The 15861-nt window shown below is 39.8% G+C and overlaps 1 protein-coding gene across 6 annotated transcripts; it reads right to left on the reverse strand.

The window, feature by feature from the left end:
- Positions 1–3249: 3249 nt before the first annotated feature.
- On the reverse strand, positions 3250–12185 carry LOC124153027. Of its 6 annotated transcripts, none has more exons than XM_048401280.1 (3): positions 12034–12165; positions 5565–5569; positions 3250–4363 (listed from the first exon to the last, which is right to left on the reverse strand). In XM_048401280.1, exon 3 carries the CDS (start codon positions 4350–4352, stop codon positions 3393–3395), a length of 960 nt encoding a protein of 319 aa, XP_048257237.1. In that variant the 5' UTR covers positions 4353–4363; positions 5565–5569; positions 12034–12165; the 3' UTR covers positions 3250–3392. The 6 variants fall into 6 exon arrangements, 5 of the variants coding, with proteins under 5 accessions (XP_048257237.1, XP_048257236.1, XP_048257235.1 ...); XM_048401279.1 differs by lacking the exon at positions 12034–12165 and adding an exon at positions 9035–9074; XM_048401278.1 differs by lacking the exon at positions 5565–5569 and having other exon boundaries at positions 3250–4368.
- Positions 12186–15861: the final 3676 nt, after the last annotated feature.

Below are 15861 nucleotides of genomic sequence, written 5' to 3' on the forward strand. Positions count from 1 at the left end.
GGATTCAAGAACGGAGCAGGTGTCTCATTCAAAACACTCAACTGGGACAAATTCTGGACATTCATACTGCATTGATTTACTGATGCTGTCACATATTTGACCCATTGTATTGCCATTTATGATTGTAATCCAAATCCTGTATATTTCAATATAATTTGTTGATAGTTTCTTGATCTTGTGTGCTTATATACTGATTTCACAATTTAGGTCTATACACACCGATTTCTGGGTCTTCCTTTGCATTTCAGTTTGGGAATCAACACATGACAATGTCATTGTATCCCAATTGCATTGATTAATCTATGTTAGAATTTGGCACCAGTCCTGTAGTCCTTGCCAAACTGCCCAATGGTTAAGGTATCATAAGGACTAGTGGAAAATTGCCTTTTTTACAGAGTTTTGCTATATGTTATCATTATTCGGACTAGTCGACTAAACTTGTTAGTTTTTACCTCTGGATTAATGCTCATAATATCAATCACTGGTTTGTATGGTCCACTCACGATTTTTTCCTAGCTGCTGTCGTATAGCTGGAATATTCCTGACTATGGTGTTAAATAATATTCACCCAATCACTCACCCACTTATTATTTGAATCTAAAATTGGATGTGTTTTGTGTATTACTGGGGACGAGGGTGGTCAGTGTGATCAAATTGAACAGCTGTTCAAATTTTGTTTGTTTGTTTAACACCGCACTCAGCAGTATACCAGCTACATGATGACGGTCTGTAAATAATCGAGTCTGGACCAGACAATCCAGTAATTGACATCATGAGCATCGATCCACGCAACTAGGATACGATGACATGCATCAACCAAGTCAGCGAGCCTGACCACACGATCCTGCTAGTCACCTCTTATGATAAGCATAGTCGCCTTATACGGCAAGCATGGGTTGCTGAAGACCTATTCTACCCCAGGTCAGCTGTTCAAAGCAGCATTAAAGCCAGTGCCCTCACATACTACTCTCTTGGATGAGCTGAAGACAAACATATACATTTACATTCCAATCTTTTTTACTCACGTTAGCACATACTATTGCAACTGAATATTATTTCTAAACAGAGTGCCTTTATGTATTTTATGAGTGAGTGTGAGTGAGTATGGTTTTACGCCGCTTTTAGCAATATTCCAGCAATATCACGGCGGGGGACACGAGAAATGGGCTTCACACATTGTACCCATGTCGGGAATCGAACCCCGGTCTTCGGCGTGACGACCGACCACTTTAACCACTAGGCCTGTATGTTATGAGAGATTGTAGTTCCTGGTTACAGCAATGAAGGGGCCAATATTCAATATCATGTGATAGGGAGTGTTTCCGAGCCTACACGTTCTTGTCGAAACATCACGTCTGTCAGTTTATGATTGGCATCCATGTCATTATGATTAATTGTGTTACATTATCTTGTCTTGGCATCAAATGTCAGTATAGCTAATTGTGTTACAATATCTTGTCTTGGCATCCAGTGTCATTATAGCTTATTTTGTTACAGTATCTAGTCTTGGCATCAAATGTCAGTATAGCTAATTGTGTTACAATATCTTGTCTTGGCATCCAGGGTCATTATAGCTTATTTTGTTACAGTATCTAGTCTTGGCATCCAATGTATGTATAGCTAATTGTGTTACAATATCTTGTCTTGGTATCCAGTGTCAGTATAGCTAATTGTTTACAGTATCTAGTCTTGGCATCCAATGTAAGTATAGCTAATTGTGTTACAATATCTTGTCTGGGCATCCAATGTCAATATAGCTAATTGTGTTACAGTATCTTGTTGTGGCATCCAATGTAAGTGTAGTTACGTGTGTTGCAGTATCTTGTCTTGGCATCCAATGTAAGTATAGCTAATTGTGTTACAGTATCTTGTTTTGGCATCCAATGTAAGCATAGCTAATTTTGTTACAGTATCTTGTCTTGGCATCCAGTGTAAGTATAGCTAATTGTGTTACAATATCTTGTCTTGGCATCCAGTGTCAGAAAAGCTAATTGTGTTACAGTATCTAGTCTTGGCATCCAATGTAAGTATAGCTAATTGTGTTACAATATCTTGTCTTGGCATCCAGTGTCAGTATAGCTAATTGTGTTACAGTATCTAGTCTTGGCATCCAGTGTCAGTATAGCTAATTGTGTTACAGTATCTAGTCTTGGCATCCAGTGTCAGTATAGCTAATTGTGTTGCAGTATCTTGTCTTGGCATCCAATGTAAGTATAGCTAATTGTCTTACAATATCTTGTCTTGGCATCCAATGTCAGTACAGCTAATTGTGTTACTGTATCTTGTCTTGGCATCCAGTGTCAGTATAGCTAATTGTGTTACAATATCTTGTCTTGGCATCCAGTGTCAGTATAGCTAATTGTGTTACAGTATCTAGTCTTGGCATCCAGTGTCAGTATAGCTAATTGTGTTACAATATCTTGTCTTGGCATCCAATGTCAGTATAGCTAATTGTGTTGCAGTATCTTGTCTTGGCATCCAATGTAAGTATAGCTAATTGTCTTACAATATCTTGTCTTGGCATCCAATGTCAGTACAGCTAATTGTGTTACTGTATCTTGTCTTGGCATCCAGTGTCAGTATAGCTAATTGTGTTACAATATCTTGTCTTGGCATCCAGTGTCAGTATAGCTAATTGTGTTACAGTATCTTGTCTTGGCATCCAATGTAAGTATAGCTAATGGTGTTACAGTATCTTGTGCTGGCATCCAATGTCAGTATAGCTAATTGTGTTTCAGTATCTTGTCTTGGCATCCAGTGTCAGTATAGCTAATTGTGTTACAGTATCTTGTCTTGGCATCCAATGTAAGTATAGCTAATGGTGTTACAATATCTTGTCTTGGCATCCAATGTAAGTATAGCTAATGGTGTTACAGTATCTTGTCTTGGCATCCAATGTAAGTATAGCTAATTGTGTTACAGTATCTTGTCTTGGCATCCAATGTAAGTATAGCTAATTGTGTTACAGTATCTTCTTGGCATCCAATGTCAGTGTAGTTACGTGTGTTGCAGTATCTTGTCTTGGCATCCAATGTAAGTATAGCTAATTGTGTTACAGTATCTTGTCTTGGCATCCAATGTAAGTGTAGCTAATTGTGTTACAGTCTCTTGTCTTGGCATCCAATGTAAGTATAGCTAATTGTGTTACAGTCTCTTGTCTTGGCATCCAATGTCAGTGTAGCTAATTGTGTTACAGTATCTTGTCGTGGCATCCAATGTCAGTGTAGTTACGTGTGTTGCAGTATCTTGTGCTGACATCCAATGTCAGTGTAGTTACGTGTGTTGCAGTATCTTGTGCTGGCATCCAATGTCAGTGTAGTTACGTGTGTTGCAGTGTGTTCATATGGCGTCCAGTGTTGCAGTATCTTGTATTCGCATCCAATGTCACACATCTACCAATGGCCAGTCAGATCACGCACCCACTGCTTTGCCTCGTTTTCCCCGCTTGTAGGTGCACACAGACGCCTGAACATCTTCACTACTTGTTGTCTGCTGTCCTGAAACTTGGCCTCGTCCCCGCCATGCCGAAGCCAGTACTGTTTGGCGTACTCGTCCACATACAACTGACTGTTGTTCATTAAACGAATCAGTTCGGTGATGCTCTTATCGACGGCAGGACCACTGTAGGAGTTGTTGCTAGAATAGTCGTACATATAAGTGACCACCATGTCACAAATCTCACCGATGGCAGTTCCATAGACAGTTGCGTTGGCATCAATATATGGCTCCTCTTCCGGAATGTGTGCAACCATCTCGTACCTGATTGACTGGATTGTGGCTTCAGGAAGGGGCGTGTGATATGCTCGATAAGCTGCTGTGTCATTTTTATTTTCAAGCAGTTGATCTGCCGTGCTTTCAATCCGAGCAGCAAATCGGTCTATGATTGTCTTAAAAACCTTTAGGACGTTGTTATTGATGACGTGTTCTCCACGTTCAGATGGCCCTTTCTTCTCACCCTTGCTGGTCTTTGGGTCTTTGGGTCTGCTGGATTTCTTGGTCATTTCTTGGATCGGAACTTGAGTAGCATCAGCCGCTTTTGCGCCAGCTCCTTTCCCCGATTTTGCGCCAGCTCCTTTCCCCGATTTTGCGCCAGCTCCTTTAATGGCATTCATGGCTTCTTTTGCTGTAGTGCCCCTGAACACAATATTTTCAACAACTGTAAGGTACGCAGTACCCGCGGCATGTTGTGTTCCAGCTGTGAGAACATCCAGCACAAGACCCAGAGCTGCGTCCGCTCCCTTCTCCTTTGCAAGGGCATAGTCGCCATGGCAGACGGCTGATACAGCCTCAACCGTGTTCTTGACTGTCCCCACAACTGGGATGTAGTCCAGCCAGTCTGTCCATACGCTCATGTTTGATGTTCCTTGTCAGGAAGAAGCAAGAAAGAAATGATTAATTCATGCAGTGCAGACATGCTTAGAGGGCGATTCGATTTAAACATGATTGAGTAAATTTGGTTCTTCGCTGCTTTTAGCAATAACTGAGCAATAACAGAAATGGGCTCCACACATTGCACCCATTTGGAAAATCCGAAGTATGAAAAGGGGGCACATTGTGACCCACTGGAACTGTCTACTGGGATTTTAGCGACATAGAATAAATTGTTATTGGTGAAAAAATTGTCTGTCACAAATATTACATTCTTGCGAGGTGTTTTTCATTAAAAAAATATTTAGGCTCATAGCTTTTATTTATAGAATATCTGGTTTTGCTCCAGAAACTGACAAAATGATCTAGCCCCAAAACAAAATCCCAGGCCATACCACTTCATGGGGTTGCATGGGTACTAACTCACTCACAGCACAAGCAGTGTTTGAACCACTTCTGTTGGTCCGGAACATCCCAATTTGGACCATTTTTCTCAGGTGAAAAATTGACTTGCCCTTGCATGTGTTTGTAACGCGTGCCAGCGGTGGGGCAGGATACGTCCACCTTCTCGAGAACACCTGGTATCATCACTACATGCACTGTATTTGATAAACACGTGCTCATGATATAGTCGGAATCGTACAATGGACTGAACTGTGCTTTTAGTCGAGATTTTCCAACTCTGTACACTACTATCCCACATGACGAACTTAAGGCAAAACTTTATTTCTTGATTCATGGGGCTTCTGTTACAAAACGTGGTGACCATAGATACAGTTACATATATATCGTCAGGGGTTCAGATCAATTTGTAAAGAATGAAAGCAAATGCCATCTTAAGTTTACTCAGAAAACAATATGTGAAATTCTGGACTTCCTAATTGATAACATCCATGTAAATTTTAAGGAAAGACACTTAGATAAGAAGGAGGCTTTCCGGTGGGCACCAATTGTGCCCCCCTTCTTGCTGATCTTTTTCTGTATGCACATGAATCGGAATTCAGGATCGGCAAAGTCAAAACAAGGGAATTGCCAGGAATAGCGATGATCTGATATTGTTCAATTCCCTTCCACTGATTTACAGGACTGCCTCCGTGGTGTTGTGGTAGAGCGTCCGACCGGAGAGCGGAAGGTCCGGGGTTCGATCCCCGGCCGCGTCATACCAAAAGACGTTAAAAGATGGTACTTGTTGTTACCCTGTCTGGCACTCGGCATTAAGGGGATAAAACAAGGACTGGTCGGCTCTGAGTCAGTATACTGTGTCTGAGTATTCATGTTAAACTGCGGCATGGTATCTCAGTGGGCTAGCACTATTAATCGGCATCAGTCTGGACTAGTACAAGCAGCGACACACACACACACGTGCATGCACACGCCGCTATGTAAGTGCAATAATCTTGGACGCGAAGTTAAACCCAATTCACCTCACCTCCACTGATTTACCCACCTGAACTAGAAATAAAGGAAACCAGTGATACCGCCTCATCTGTTTCATATTTAGAGTATTTTAGACTGTTTGACAAGCGAGATGACGTCAATTTGCCAATAGTCAACTTTCCCTTTATGTCGAGCAATATTCTTGGAGCTCCAGCCTTTGGTGTGCACATTTCACATTTGAGGTACAATCGAGCATACTCTTTCTACCAAGATTTCGGGGCGGTCGGGTAGCCTAGTGGTTAAAGCGTTCGCTCGCCACGCCGAAGACCCAGGTTCGATTCCCGACATGGGTACAATGTGTGAAGCCCATTTCTGGTGTCCCCAGCCGTGATATTGCTGGAATATTGCTAAAAGCGGCCTAAAACCATACTCATTCACTCACTACCAAGATTTCAAAGAACGTACGCTTCAGACGATTTTTGTTCAGAATATCAAGGATACAACATTCAAGGCCTCAGTACTTTCAAAACGTTTTATGGTAGACAAGTGGGGGACATTTGAGCATTAAAGTACTCATGGAAATGAAAAAAACCTGTTTTGCTGGATTTAATAATCGACACAAAGCATTACGTAGATGTAAATATGAAATAACAAAACAACTGGAAAAGAACTAGTCTGGATTTACTAGTTTTATCTCAGTGCTCAATACAAAATGTACTTTACAGGAGGTAATTTGTAGGCACTTTCAACATTCAAAAATAAAACTAAGTCCAAATTGACATGGCAGAAACAGGCTATAGGCATTATGCAAATTAGCCTGGAAAAAAGTTCTCAAAACAACAATAATAATAACAGCTATGTTTATGTACATAATAATAATGACATGTAAGTTGTTGTTTGAGAAGGGAATATGTTACTTTTACGTTCTGATATTTTGACGATGATTCACTATCCCACAATGCCACTCACAAATCACTAACTACTGACAAATCACATGCACGTGGGTTTCAAGCACCTGTTTTCACCTGTCGTCAAGGTGTCATAGGTCATGGACATTCACCTTGATCTACTAACACCTGGTTATGCTCAGTTTCACAATAATCTGTTTTGTTCATATTTTTACACGCTTTTACGTGTGAAAAGACATAAAACCTTTGATACGCTGTATTTGTGCCAAGGCCCAATTAGTACTAATTGCGTTGTTTGAATATTTATATATTTTGTATATTAACTGCAGTTATTTAAAATCTGAGATCGAAAAAAGTTATTTTCATTTCCGTGAGTACTTTTTTAAATTTATTTTTTTAGTGACAAATGTGATGAGCGAAGCTATTCCCTGTATCGTATGTTCCCCTGTTTTTTCAGGTGAACACTTGACTTGCCTTTGCATGTGTTTGTGACTGGTGCCACCGGTGGGACAGGATACGCTCAAATACGAACTCCTCATAATCATGTAGTTTCATATATTTGCGATAAATGACAGACGGACAGTTGCAGATCGCACATTATGTTCCCTTTCTGGTAATTATAATAATATTTAAATAATTATTTTCCAATCATTGCACCGGTGAGAAATGGCCTGCGCCTGTCTACTCGTTTATATTAGACAGTAACTGTGTCTATTATTGCTCGTCATGTGTGAATTACGCGTACATATAAAGACTCATTCCACACGGTTCAAGTCACATGGAGGGGCGATCGGGTAGCCTAGTGGTTAAAGCGTTCGCTCGTCACGCCGAAGACCCGGGTTCGATTCCCGACATGGGTACAATGTGTGAAGCCCATTTCTGGTGTCCCCCGCCGTGATATTGCTGGAATATTGCTAAAAGCGGCGTAAAACCATACTCACTCACTCACTCACTCACTCAAGTCACTCAAGTCACACGGCGTCATATCAAGAAGTTCTCCACTGGTCTCTAAAAGGTGCGAGATCGCCTAAAAGAAAATGTCGCTTCATCGAGATCGACAAGAGGCAATATGTTAATCTCTGATGGCATACACCGACAGTGTGTCTCACATCACTGGCTATTGCTATGAAGTACGATGTGTTGTGATTTCTGATTGCCAAGATTTGTTATATGTTTGTGATGTGTTATAAATCAAACGTAAGATAGAAAGTTGTGTCTTGCTTGTTTCATTTGATCCCGGATTTTATTTCAAAGGGCGCAGTACCTTTTTGTTCTAATTGATCCTCCTCGACACAGTATACTGACTCCGAGCCGACCAGTCCTTGTTTTGCGTTAAGTCCCCTTAATGCCAGGGTAACAACAATTACCATGTTTGCGTCTTCAGGTATGACGCTGCCGTGGATCGAACCACCAACCTTCCGCTCACCGGACAGATGCTCTATGCATAAGGCGGAAGTGGTCGAGTGCGCAGGATAAAGGGCTGGATAGTACATACAGAGCGATGTCACAGTGACAAGAATTTATCCCAATATCATCAGAGAAACATTTATCGTATATATGCAACAGAACACATTTTTTTCATTGAAAATAGTCTATGTCAAATTTCAAATGCAAATATATATCACAACTTAATAAATTTCAGTGCAGTAGTAACTGAGCACAAACTTAATACAATTCCTACTGGCATAGTGTGATAAATAATTATGTGTCCTCACCCGAACTATTTATTTAGTGTTTTTAGTGTGAGTTCGAATAACTTCAATATTAGGCGAGTTGTTTGAAGCCATCTGGGTTATGATCAAACAGACACCTTTGACCATTGACTAATCTAGATGTATGTAAGAAATTAAAAACTTTCTTCAAATATGTTGAATTTACTGAGATTGTGAACAGCAGTTATTTTGTCAACGTTGAAAGATAACAGATCATGATGTGGACCTGCATTACTTTTACTCAGTTAGTACTTAGTTGGTATAGACACACCAGAGTGGTACACAGTTTGAGTGAGTGAGTGAGTATGGTTTTACGCCGCTTTTAGCAATATTCCAGCAGTATCACGTCGGGGGACACCAGAAATGGGCTTCACACATTGTACCCATGTGGGGAATCAAACCCGGGTCTTCGGCATGACCAGCGAACGCTTTAACCACTAGGCTACCCGACCGCCCCTCCATGTGACTTGAACCGTGTGGAGTGAGTCAACTTATGTACGCGTAATTCACACATGACGAGCAATAATAGACACAGTTACTGTCTAATATAAACGAGTAGACAGGCGCAGGCCATTTCTCCAACCAAGACGTAGAGAAACAAGAACGAATCGGTTCAATGCTACAGCAAATGAAGGAAAACAAAATGCAAATACAATAATTACAACCTACCAAATTTATGTGTATAATTTTAGGCAGCTTCCTTGTTCGAGGAATGTATCCGTGAATATCCACACAAAGGAACAATATCCCACTCGTCTGCAGTTGTACAAAGAAACTTATTCGATGTCACGTGTCTCTGTAACAAGCAAATATTTTAAAAGATATATATCGTTTCGGGATATTATAACCCGTGTTCGTTTCTCAACTGATCGCTTAGATTGTTTCAGGTGTTTCACATAGGGGTCAAGTCTCAAGGGTCGGCTGAGAAAGCCCACGTGACAACTATTTTCATAACGTCAACGGTTCCTAAAAAATCCATTGAGTGATTGATAATGTAAGGGTGAAAATCTCAACACCGTAACAATTTCCTACTTGACCTGTACATCAGTAGTTTGTTTGCAGAAATGTGTTTTAAGATATTTGATTTCCTTTTCAAGACTATTTATAGGTAGCTTACCTTTCTTCAAATGTAAAATGCTAAAACAATGTACTTTCAAGTTAATATTTGTTTGTTTAAAAGCAAATATTTTTCTGGATTTACTTAAAACATGGTTGTCCCTCAGCTGGACCAGAATAAAAAATATTACCTAAACTATATCTAAATATAATAAAAATGTAACAAAGTTTGCGTTACAACGTACCAATACTAAAGAAATAAGTGCGCTATGGGAGATAACTCTCATACCCTTCCTCATTTGGCAACATGTGTATGAAGTTCATCTGCTGGTTATAGATAGATGCCACATTTATGTACAATGTTCAAGCCAATGACATCAAGATATGTCTGTACAGTATGTATTCTAAGCCTCAACTCTGTTGCACTGTCTATAGATCTATATCTCATTCTAATTTACTTCACTTTTCCAAGATATATTGGTTTGTAAGACCATGTTAGCAATGAGTATTTTAATTTCCATAAAAAGCAAATCATGGTGGGATATGAGCCATATATAGTAAGGTTTCTCAACTCCGTTACACTCAACTCTGTAATGCTGTACAGCGTAATGGAGTGGAAATCTGTTGTTTTTCTGCACAATTTCGAAAGTTATTCCCAGTACATAGCTTTGTTTTTCTTCAAGAATTCTTTTTTTAACCCTATACCTGACAAATAATTTTCCCACAGTCAGTTATAAGAATTTTTGTTTTAAATAGTCACTCAGGCTACTCTGATGTTTCTGATGAACAAGATGTTATGACCTGCGCTAAATGTGGATTTGTTTCTATTGATAGTGCTCTATCAGACAGTGTACTCTATTTTGGATAGCGTCTTTCATGTAAATGACTTTGTTGTCTAGGCAAACTTTTGAAATATTGAGGGAGCACTGACAAATGTCCAATCATACATTTTATTTAGCCAGTTTCCATTTGTATTAACACTGAATTGTATTCGCACTTAATGTTAATTGTTGAATATGATTTTATATTTCAAAGCAACCTAGCGCTATCATAATTACTTTCCATTTTGTGAACCGTAACAGAGTTGAATGTCCTTGGGGATTAGGCTAATTCATTAATTATTTTCTAATTAATTAAACACATCAATGCACTGCATTGATCTAGAAAGTACTCCTCAAGTATCATATTCTCTAATATCAAGTGAAAAATTATATTAGGGACACTTATATTTTGGCAAGTTGATAATCAGAAAATTTGTCGGTTTTGAGATTTTTACCCAACAACGACCAACCAATCAACGTATTATCAGTTAACCCTTTGAACAAAGTATGTTGTTTTTACATCGGCACTTCACGCCATGACATGAGTGTATTCCCTTTGTTTTAGTAAACCTAGACATGTAAACACTCACTTTTGACATATCCACTGTGCAAGATAACAGTGATTAATCAATCAACGTATTTTCCGTTAATCCTTTGATGACTAGGAACAATCCGTTGATTTACAAAAAAAGTAAATTAACTGACCTCTTGCTGGGCTGCCACGTGCATATTACATTACACATATTTCACCTCACTTCAAACCTGGATTTAGATTGAATAATTACCCCAGACACAATAAATGCCAAATGGGAACCTTTGTCAGTCAATCTAAGTGGTGCTACCACTAACTGTACCTGTAAATTCATTAACTGAGCATCAAGTGAATGACGACAAATACACAAGTGTAGGGTTATACCAGAAAACGTGGATGACAACAAAGGAGTAGTAATCGTATCATCGACGCAATCCGAAATCCGAAAATGCTTTCACTGCATGGATACTTTTTTTATTATTAAACTATAACCGTCTGGGGTATTTCCAAATGACGACATCCCATGAGCTCCGCCGTCCTTTTTGTCTGTTTGTTTAGGCTGAAGAAATTAATTAACATGCGCCCTTTGTCGAAATCTTTATGGATCACAGTTAACCAATCAGTGTTTATGCAAAAATGCGTAAAAAAAATATAGCCTCCAGCCTCCAAGTTTATTTAGCTGTCCTTGCAGACTGTAGCCCAGTCTCTGGTCACGCTCAGTTGCGTTGCGTATCATCCGGGTACTCACGGGGTAAAATCAATAAGGAAGGCAACAACCAGTCCGGGGAATTGCGTTAGATCAGTGCCCCATTAACCACTAGGCTACCCGGCCACCCCCACCTGCTCCTTAAAGAAATTCGTGTGTGACGTTCATATAATGAACTGTACTACCCTCATTAAACCAATGCATCAGAATAGACTGCTTGAATTTTAGACCGATGAAATAATACCTTCTTCTACCTCATCATTTTATCTAATTTAAAACGTTCTCTATTTCTAAAAAACAATCAACAAAATTCAGTTTTGCTGTATAAGAAATATTTTGAGAGAAGAAGAATTGAGTCATGTGATTGAATTCGCCTACATTTTTATCAACTGATGCAACTCACTATGCACACCAAGCCTCCTTTCGATCCAAGATGGCGAAAGTGTAAAACAGGTCAACAGTCCAAACTGATCACAGAGACACGACTCTTCAATGACTAATGCTATATAGGAAGGAGACACACATCTATGTATATATAACCCTCTGTACTTACGTTCCTGCTTCTTTCAACCAAAAAATCTCGCAAATGACAAAATGCAATTTCTTAAACCGCTAACTAGCTTCCCATGCCAAGTCCAAGTCCAAGTTCCGCATTCGCCTGTAAATCATTAAGTGACGTGGAGCTATATATAAATTGAATTCACTTCCTTGTTTGAGTGTAAAATACCTTAAAACCAGATCCTTGACTCCGATACGATAGTTCTCTTGGCACCCGTAATAGGAGTCCTCAAGTCTTTGTTTAGCGATAGCGAGAACTGAGAACTGATTTTAATGAGATTGACTCTCTTACGCTCTGCAGCATGTATAATCATGAGGGTTTCTACCCACAAGTCTTGTCGATACAAGCAGCCGTTGTAAATAGGGAATTCAATTGTGACGTATTCATGTCACATGCTACTTTAGGCCTTCCAGTTTTGTTTTTTGTTTGTTGTTTAACGACGCTATTCCAGCTATATGACGCCGGTCTGTAAATAATCGAGTCTGGACCAGACAATCCAGTGATTGACATCATGAGCATTTTGAGATTGAGATACGATGACATGCATCAACCAAGTCAACCGAGTGAGTATGGCTTTACCCCGCAATATCACGACAGGGAACACCGGAAAATGACCTTCACACATAGTACCTATGTAGGGCACCGAACCCGGGTCTTCGGCGTGACGAGCCTACGCTTTAACCACTAGGCTACCCGACCGCCCCGAACCATAAGCGGCAGCTGTTAATTGCCATTGACATGTATATTGCCATGGCATGGCAGCTGCAGCTTATGGCAGCCGCAGCTTACTAACTTAGTTGCCCACTTGCACGTGCACACTCTCGGCAATTTAACCAACTCTTCTCCCGTGCTGTTCTTGGACATCCTCCTTAGGGTAATCTGTGCCCTCTGCCTATATAGCATATAGTGGAATATTTGCATTCAGTACTACGAAATGGCAGTACTATGAAGACCGCCTCCGTGGTCTAGTGGTAGAGCGTCCGCCCGGAGATCGGAAGGGCTGGTCGGCAGTATACTGTGTCTGAGTGGGGTATTCATGTTAAAAACTGCGACATGGTATCTCAGTGTGCTGGCACTATAAAATCGGCATCAGTCCGGACTAGTACAAGCAGCCACACACACACGTGCATGCACGTCTCTATATAGACCCGTGAAGATTCCGGAGTAGAATATATCCTCAGCAACCCATACTTGTCGTAACAGGTGACTATGCTTGTCGTAAAAGGCGACTAACGGGATCGGGTGGTCAGGCTCGCTGACTTGGTTCATGCATGCATGTCATCGTATCCCAATTGCTTGGATCGGTGCTCAGGATATTAATCACTGGATTGTCTGGTCCAGACTCGATTATTTACAGACCGCCGTCATATAGCTGGAATATTGCTGAGTGCGGCGTTAAACAACAAACCAACCAACTGAGACTGATATAGTGTCGGAGTTACACTCACAAGGAGTTACTGATGCTAAACGTTTCACTTCTAAGAGAGACAATCAAAATATACAGACACACACATATCTATTTACCTTTTGTCTTCCATCACGTCAAGAATCACTAAAAGCTGGCTACTAAGGAGATAAACCTACTGTGTTTTGAAATTTGATGTAGTCCCACTGTAGAATAGATACCTCTTTATTATAATTTTGAACCGAGCGCTTTAGCGAGTAGGTTTATCTCCATTCTACCATGACGGCAACAACGCTTTGAAAACGGCGCTCACTTGCAACGCGTAATAACACAGGTGCACAGGTCCGCAATCTTAGAACATTCCGAAAAGTGGTCACAGGTAGTCATATATGTAACAAATATTACTGAAGGTCAAGATTACAAAACACCAAAGTCGTGAGTAGTTTATAATAAGTGTTCAAAACACATAGTTTTTCAAACGAAGTTGACAAATAACACTCCTAATTTAATCCAAAGAGAGATGTTTTAATTTCTATCAAACTGTTGCACACTGTTGAACACTGTGGACTGGCTGTCGTTTCTCGGAAATTTGTGAGAGAGGTCATTTCTTGGAAATCGAACATGCCATCATTTATGTTGTAGGGGTGAAGGGTAATAGAAAAAGGTTTTAAAATGTAAAACGAATATATTTCTACAGCAAACTTTATGAATTTACATTCTAATATACATTTAGCATGTCTAAGAGTTATTAGTTAGATAGCAATTACCCCCAGTAAACAATAATAACATCAAAGTAAATGCCTCTCCACCCGAACTTGGATGTGGCAGAACTTGACCTAAATCACGGTTACTCACACCTCACAGCTGTCAATGGCTGACAATCATGTGTTTACATTAACTTGATCTAGTTAAAAGAAGCAAGATGACAACCCCGATCTATGATGTGGTTTAACATTTACCTGTAGATTTTCTGGGATTGATCGAGCCTGCTGGTACATCCATATGATTACATAGAATGTAACTTAAGGGTGGATGCTTACATCCCAAATCCCTGAGGTGTTACTGTTGCCAAAAGTATGACCATGCATGATGGCTCAAAATCATTCCACGACCCAGCTGCCTGTCATCGATGTGGTGGAAAATGTGAGGATAGCAGACAATGTGACAAATCCCCTTCCTGTGTAAACTGCTCTGGCAATCATCTCTCGTCTTCCAAAGTAAATTTTCATGTATGAAGCATGAGTGTGACATCTCTTTTCTGGATGTGAAGAAAATAGTTCTTTTTGCACAAGAAAAGTCAGGCCCAAGTTATGCTGCTGCTGTTTCTGTTTCAACGCCATCCCCTGTTATCATTAGATCTTCCGTCAATCCTCCGAAGAGATAGTTTCTTTACACATAGTACAATGGAATTGTAGAGGACTGAGAACTAATTTTAACGAATAACATCTCTTAGTTCAGGATGTTAATCCTTCAGCATTCTGTCTGCAGGAAACGTATCTAAAGCGGACAGATAATTTTATTTTACGTCAGTCAAATGCATATCATTATTTTTCTCCTCCGGGTGAAAAGGCCACTGGAGGATCTTCAGTCATTGTTAAGAATGATGTTATCCACAGCCCTGTTATACTTAACACCAATCTCCAATCCGTTAGTGTGCTACTTACTTTGAACGTTGTTTTTACTTTGTGCTCACTGGGTACAATGTGTGAAGCCCATTTCTGGTGTCCCCCGCCGTGATATTGCTGGAATATTGCTAAAAGCGGCGTAAAACCATACTCACTCACTCACTTTGTGCTCACTGTATATTCCGCCTTCGTCAGCTCTTCAGCTGACTGATCTTCAAGCTCTCTATCATCAACTCCCCAAACCTTGTATAATCATGGGTAGGGTGGCCCATAAGGGACACGGAGTCTGTTTTTCAATATTTTGATATTTCACTTACTGTTATCGTAACCTTTTGCAAATTAACACGATTTGTCTTACAAATATGTGATAAATCATGTGTAAAGTAGATATTGAATCGCTGAAAAACGAAACGAAAATGTCAAAAACTAAAATGAAAATGTCAAAAAACACAAAACGAAGATGTCAAAAACTAAAATGAAAATACAGAAAACTATTTCCACCGCGGTGTAAATATTATCACTGCGGTGGAAATATTTTCACCTCGGTGTAAATATTATCACCGCGGTGGAAAAAGTTTTCTGTGTATTCATTTTAGTTTTTGACATTTTCGTTTTGTGTTTTTGACATTTTCATTTTAGTTTTTGACCTTTTCGTTTTGGTTTTTGACATTTCCATTTTAGTTTTTGACATTTTCACTTCACATTTCAGCGACTCAAAAGCTACTTAAAAGTACATTTTCTATGTTTTCGGATGTTTTTATACATGATTTATCACATATTTGTATGGCAGAT

Source organism: Haliotis rufescens, unplaced genomic scaffold (assembly GCF_023055435.1).
Source record: "Haliotis rufescens isolate VD_foot unplaced genomic scaffold, xgHalRufe1.0.p SCAF_21, whole genome shotgun sequence".
Taxonomy (NCBI): domain Eukaryota; kingdom Metazoa; phylum Mollusca; class Gastropoda; order Lepetellida; family Haliotidae; genus Haliotis; species Haliotis rufescens.

Excerpts from the sequence above, each read along its gene's own strand:
- LOC124153027 (XM_048401278.1), bottom strand. The coding sequence starts at position 4,352 with ATGAGCGTATGGACAGACTGGCTGGACTACATCCCAGTTGTGGGGACA.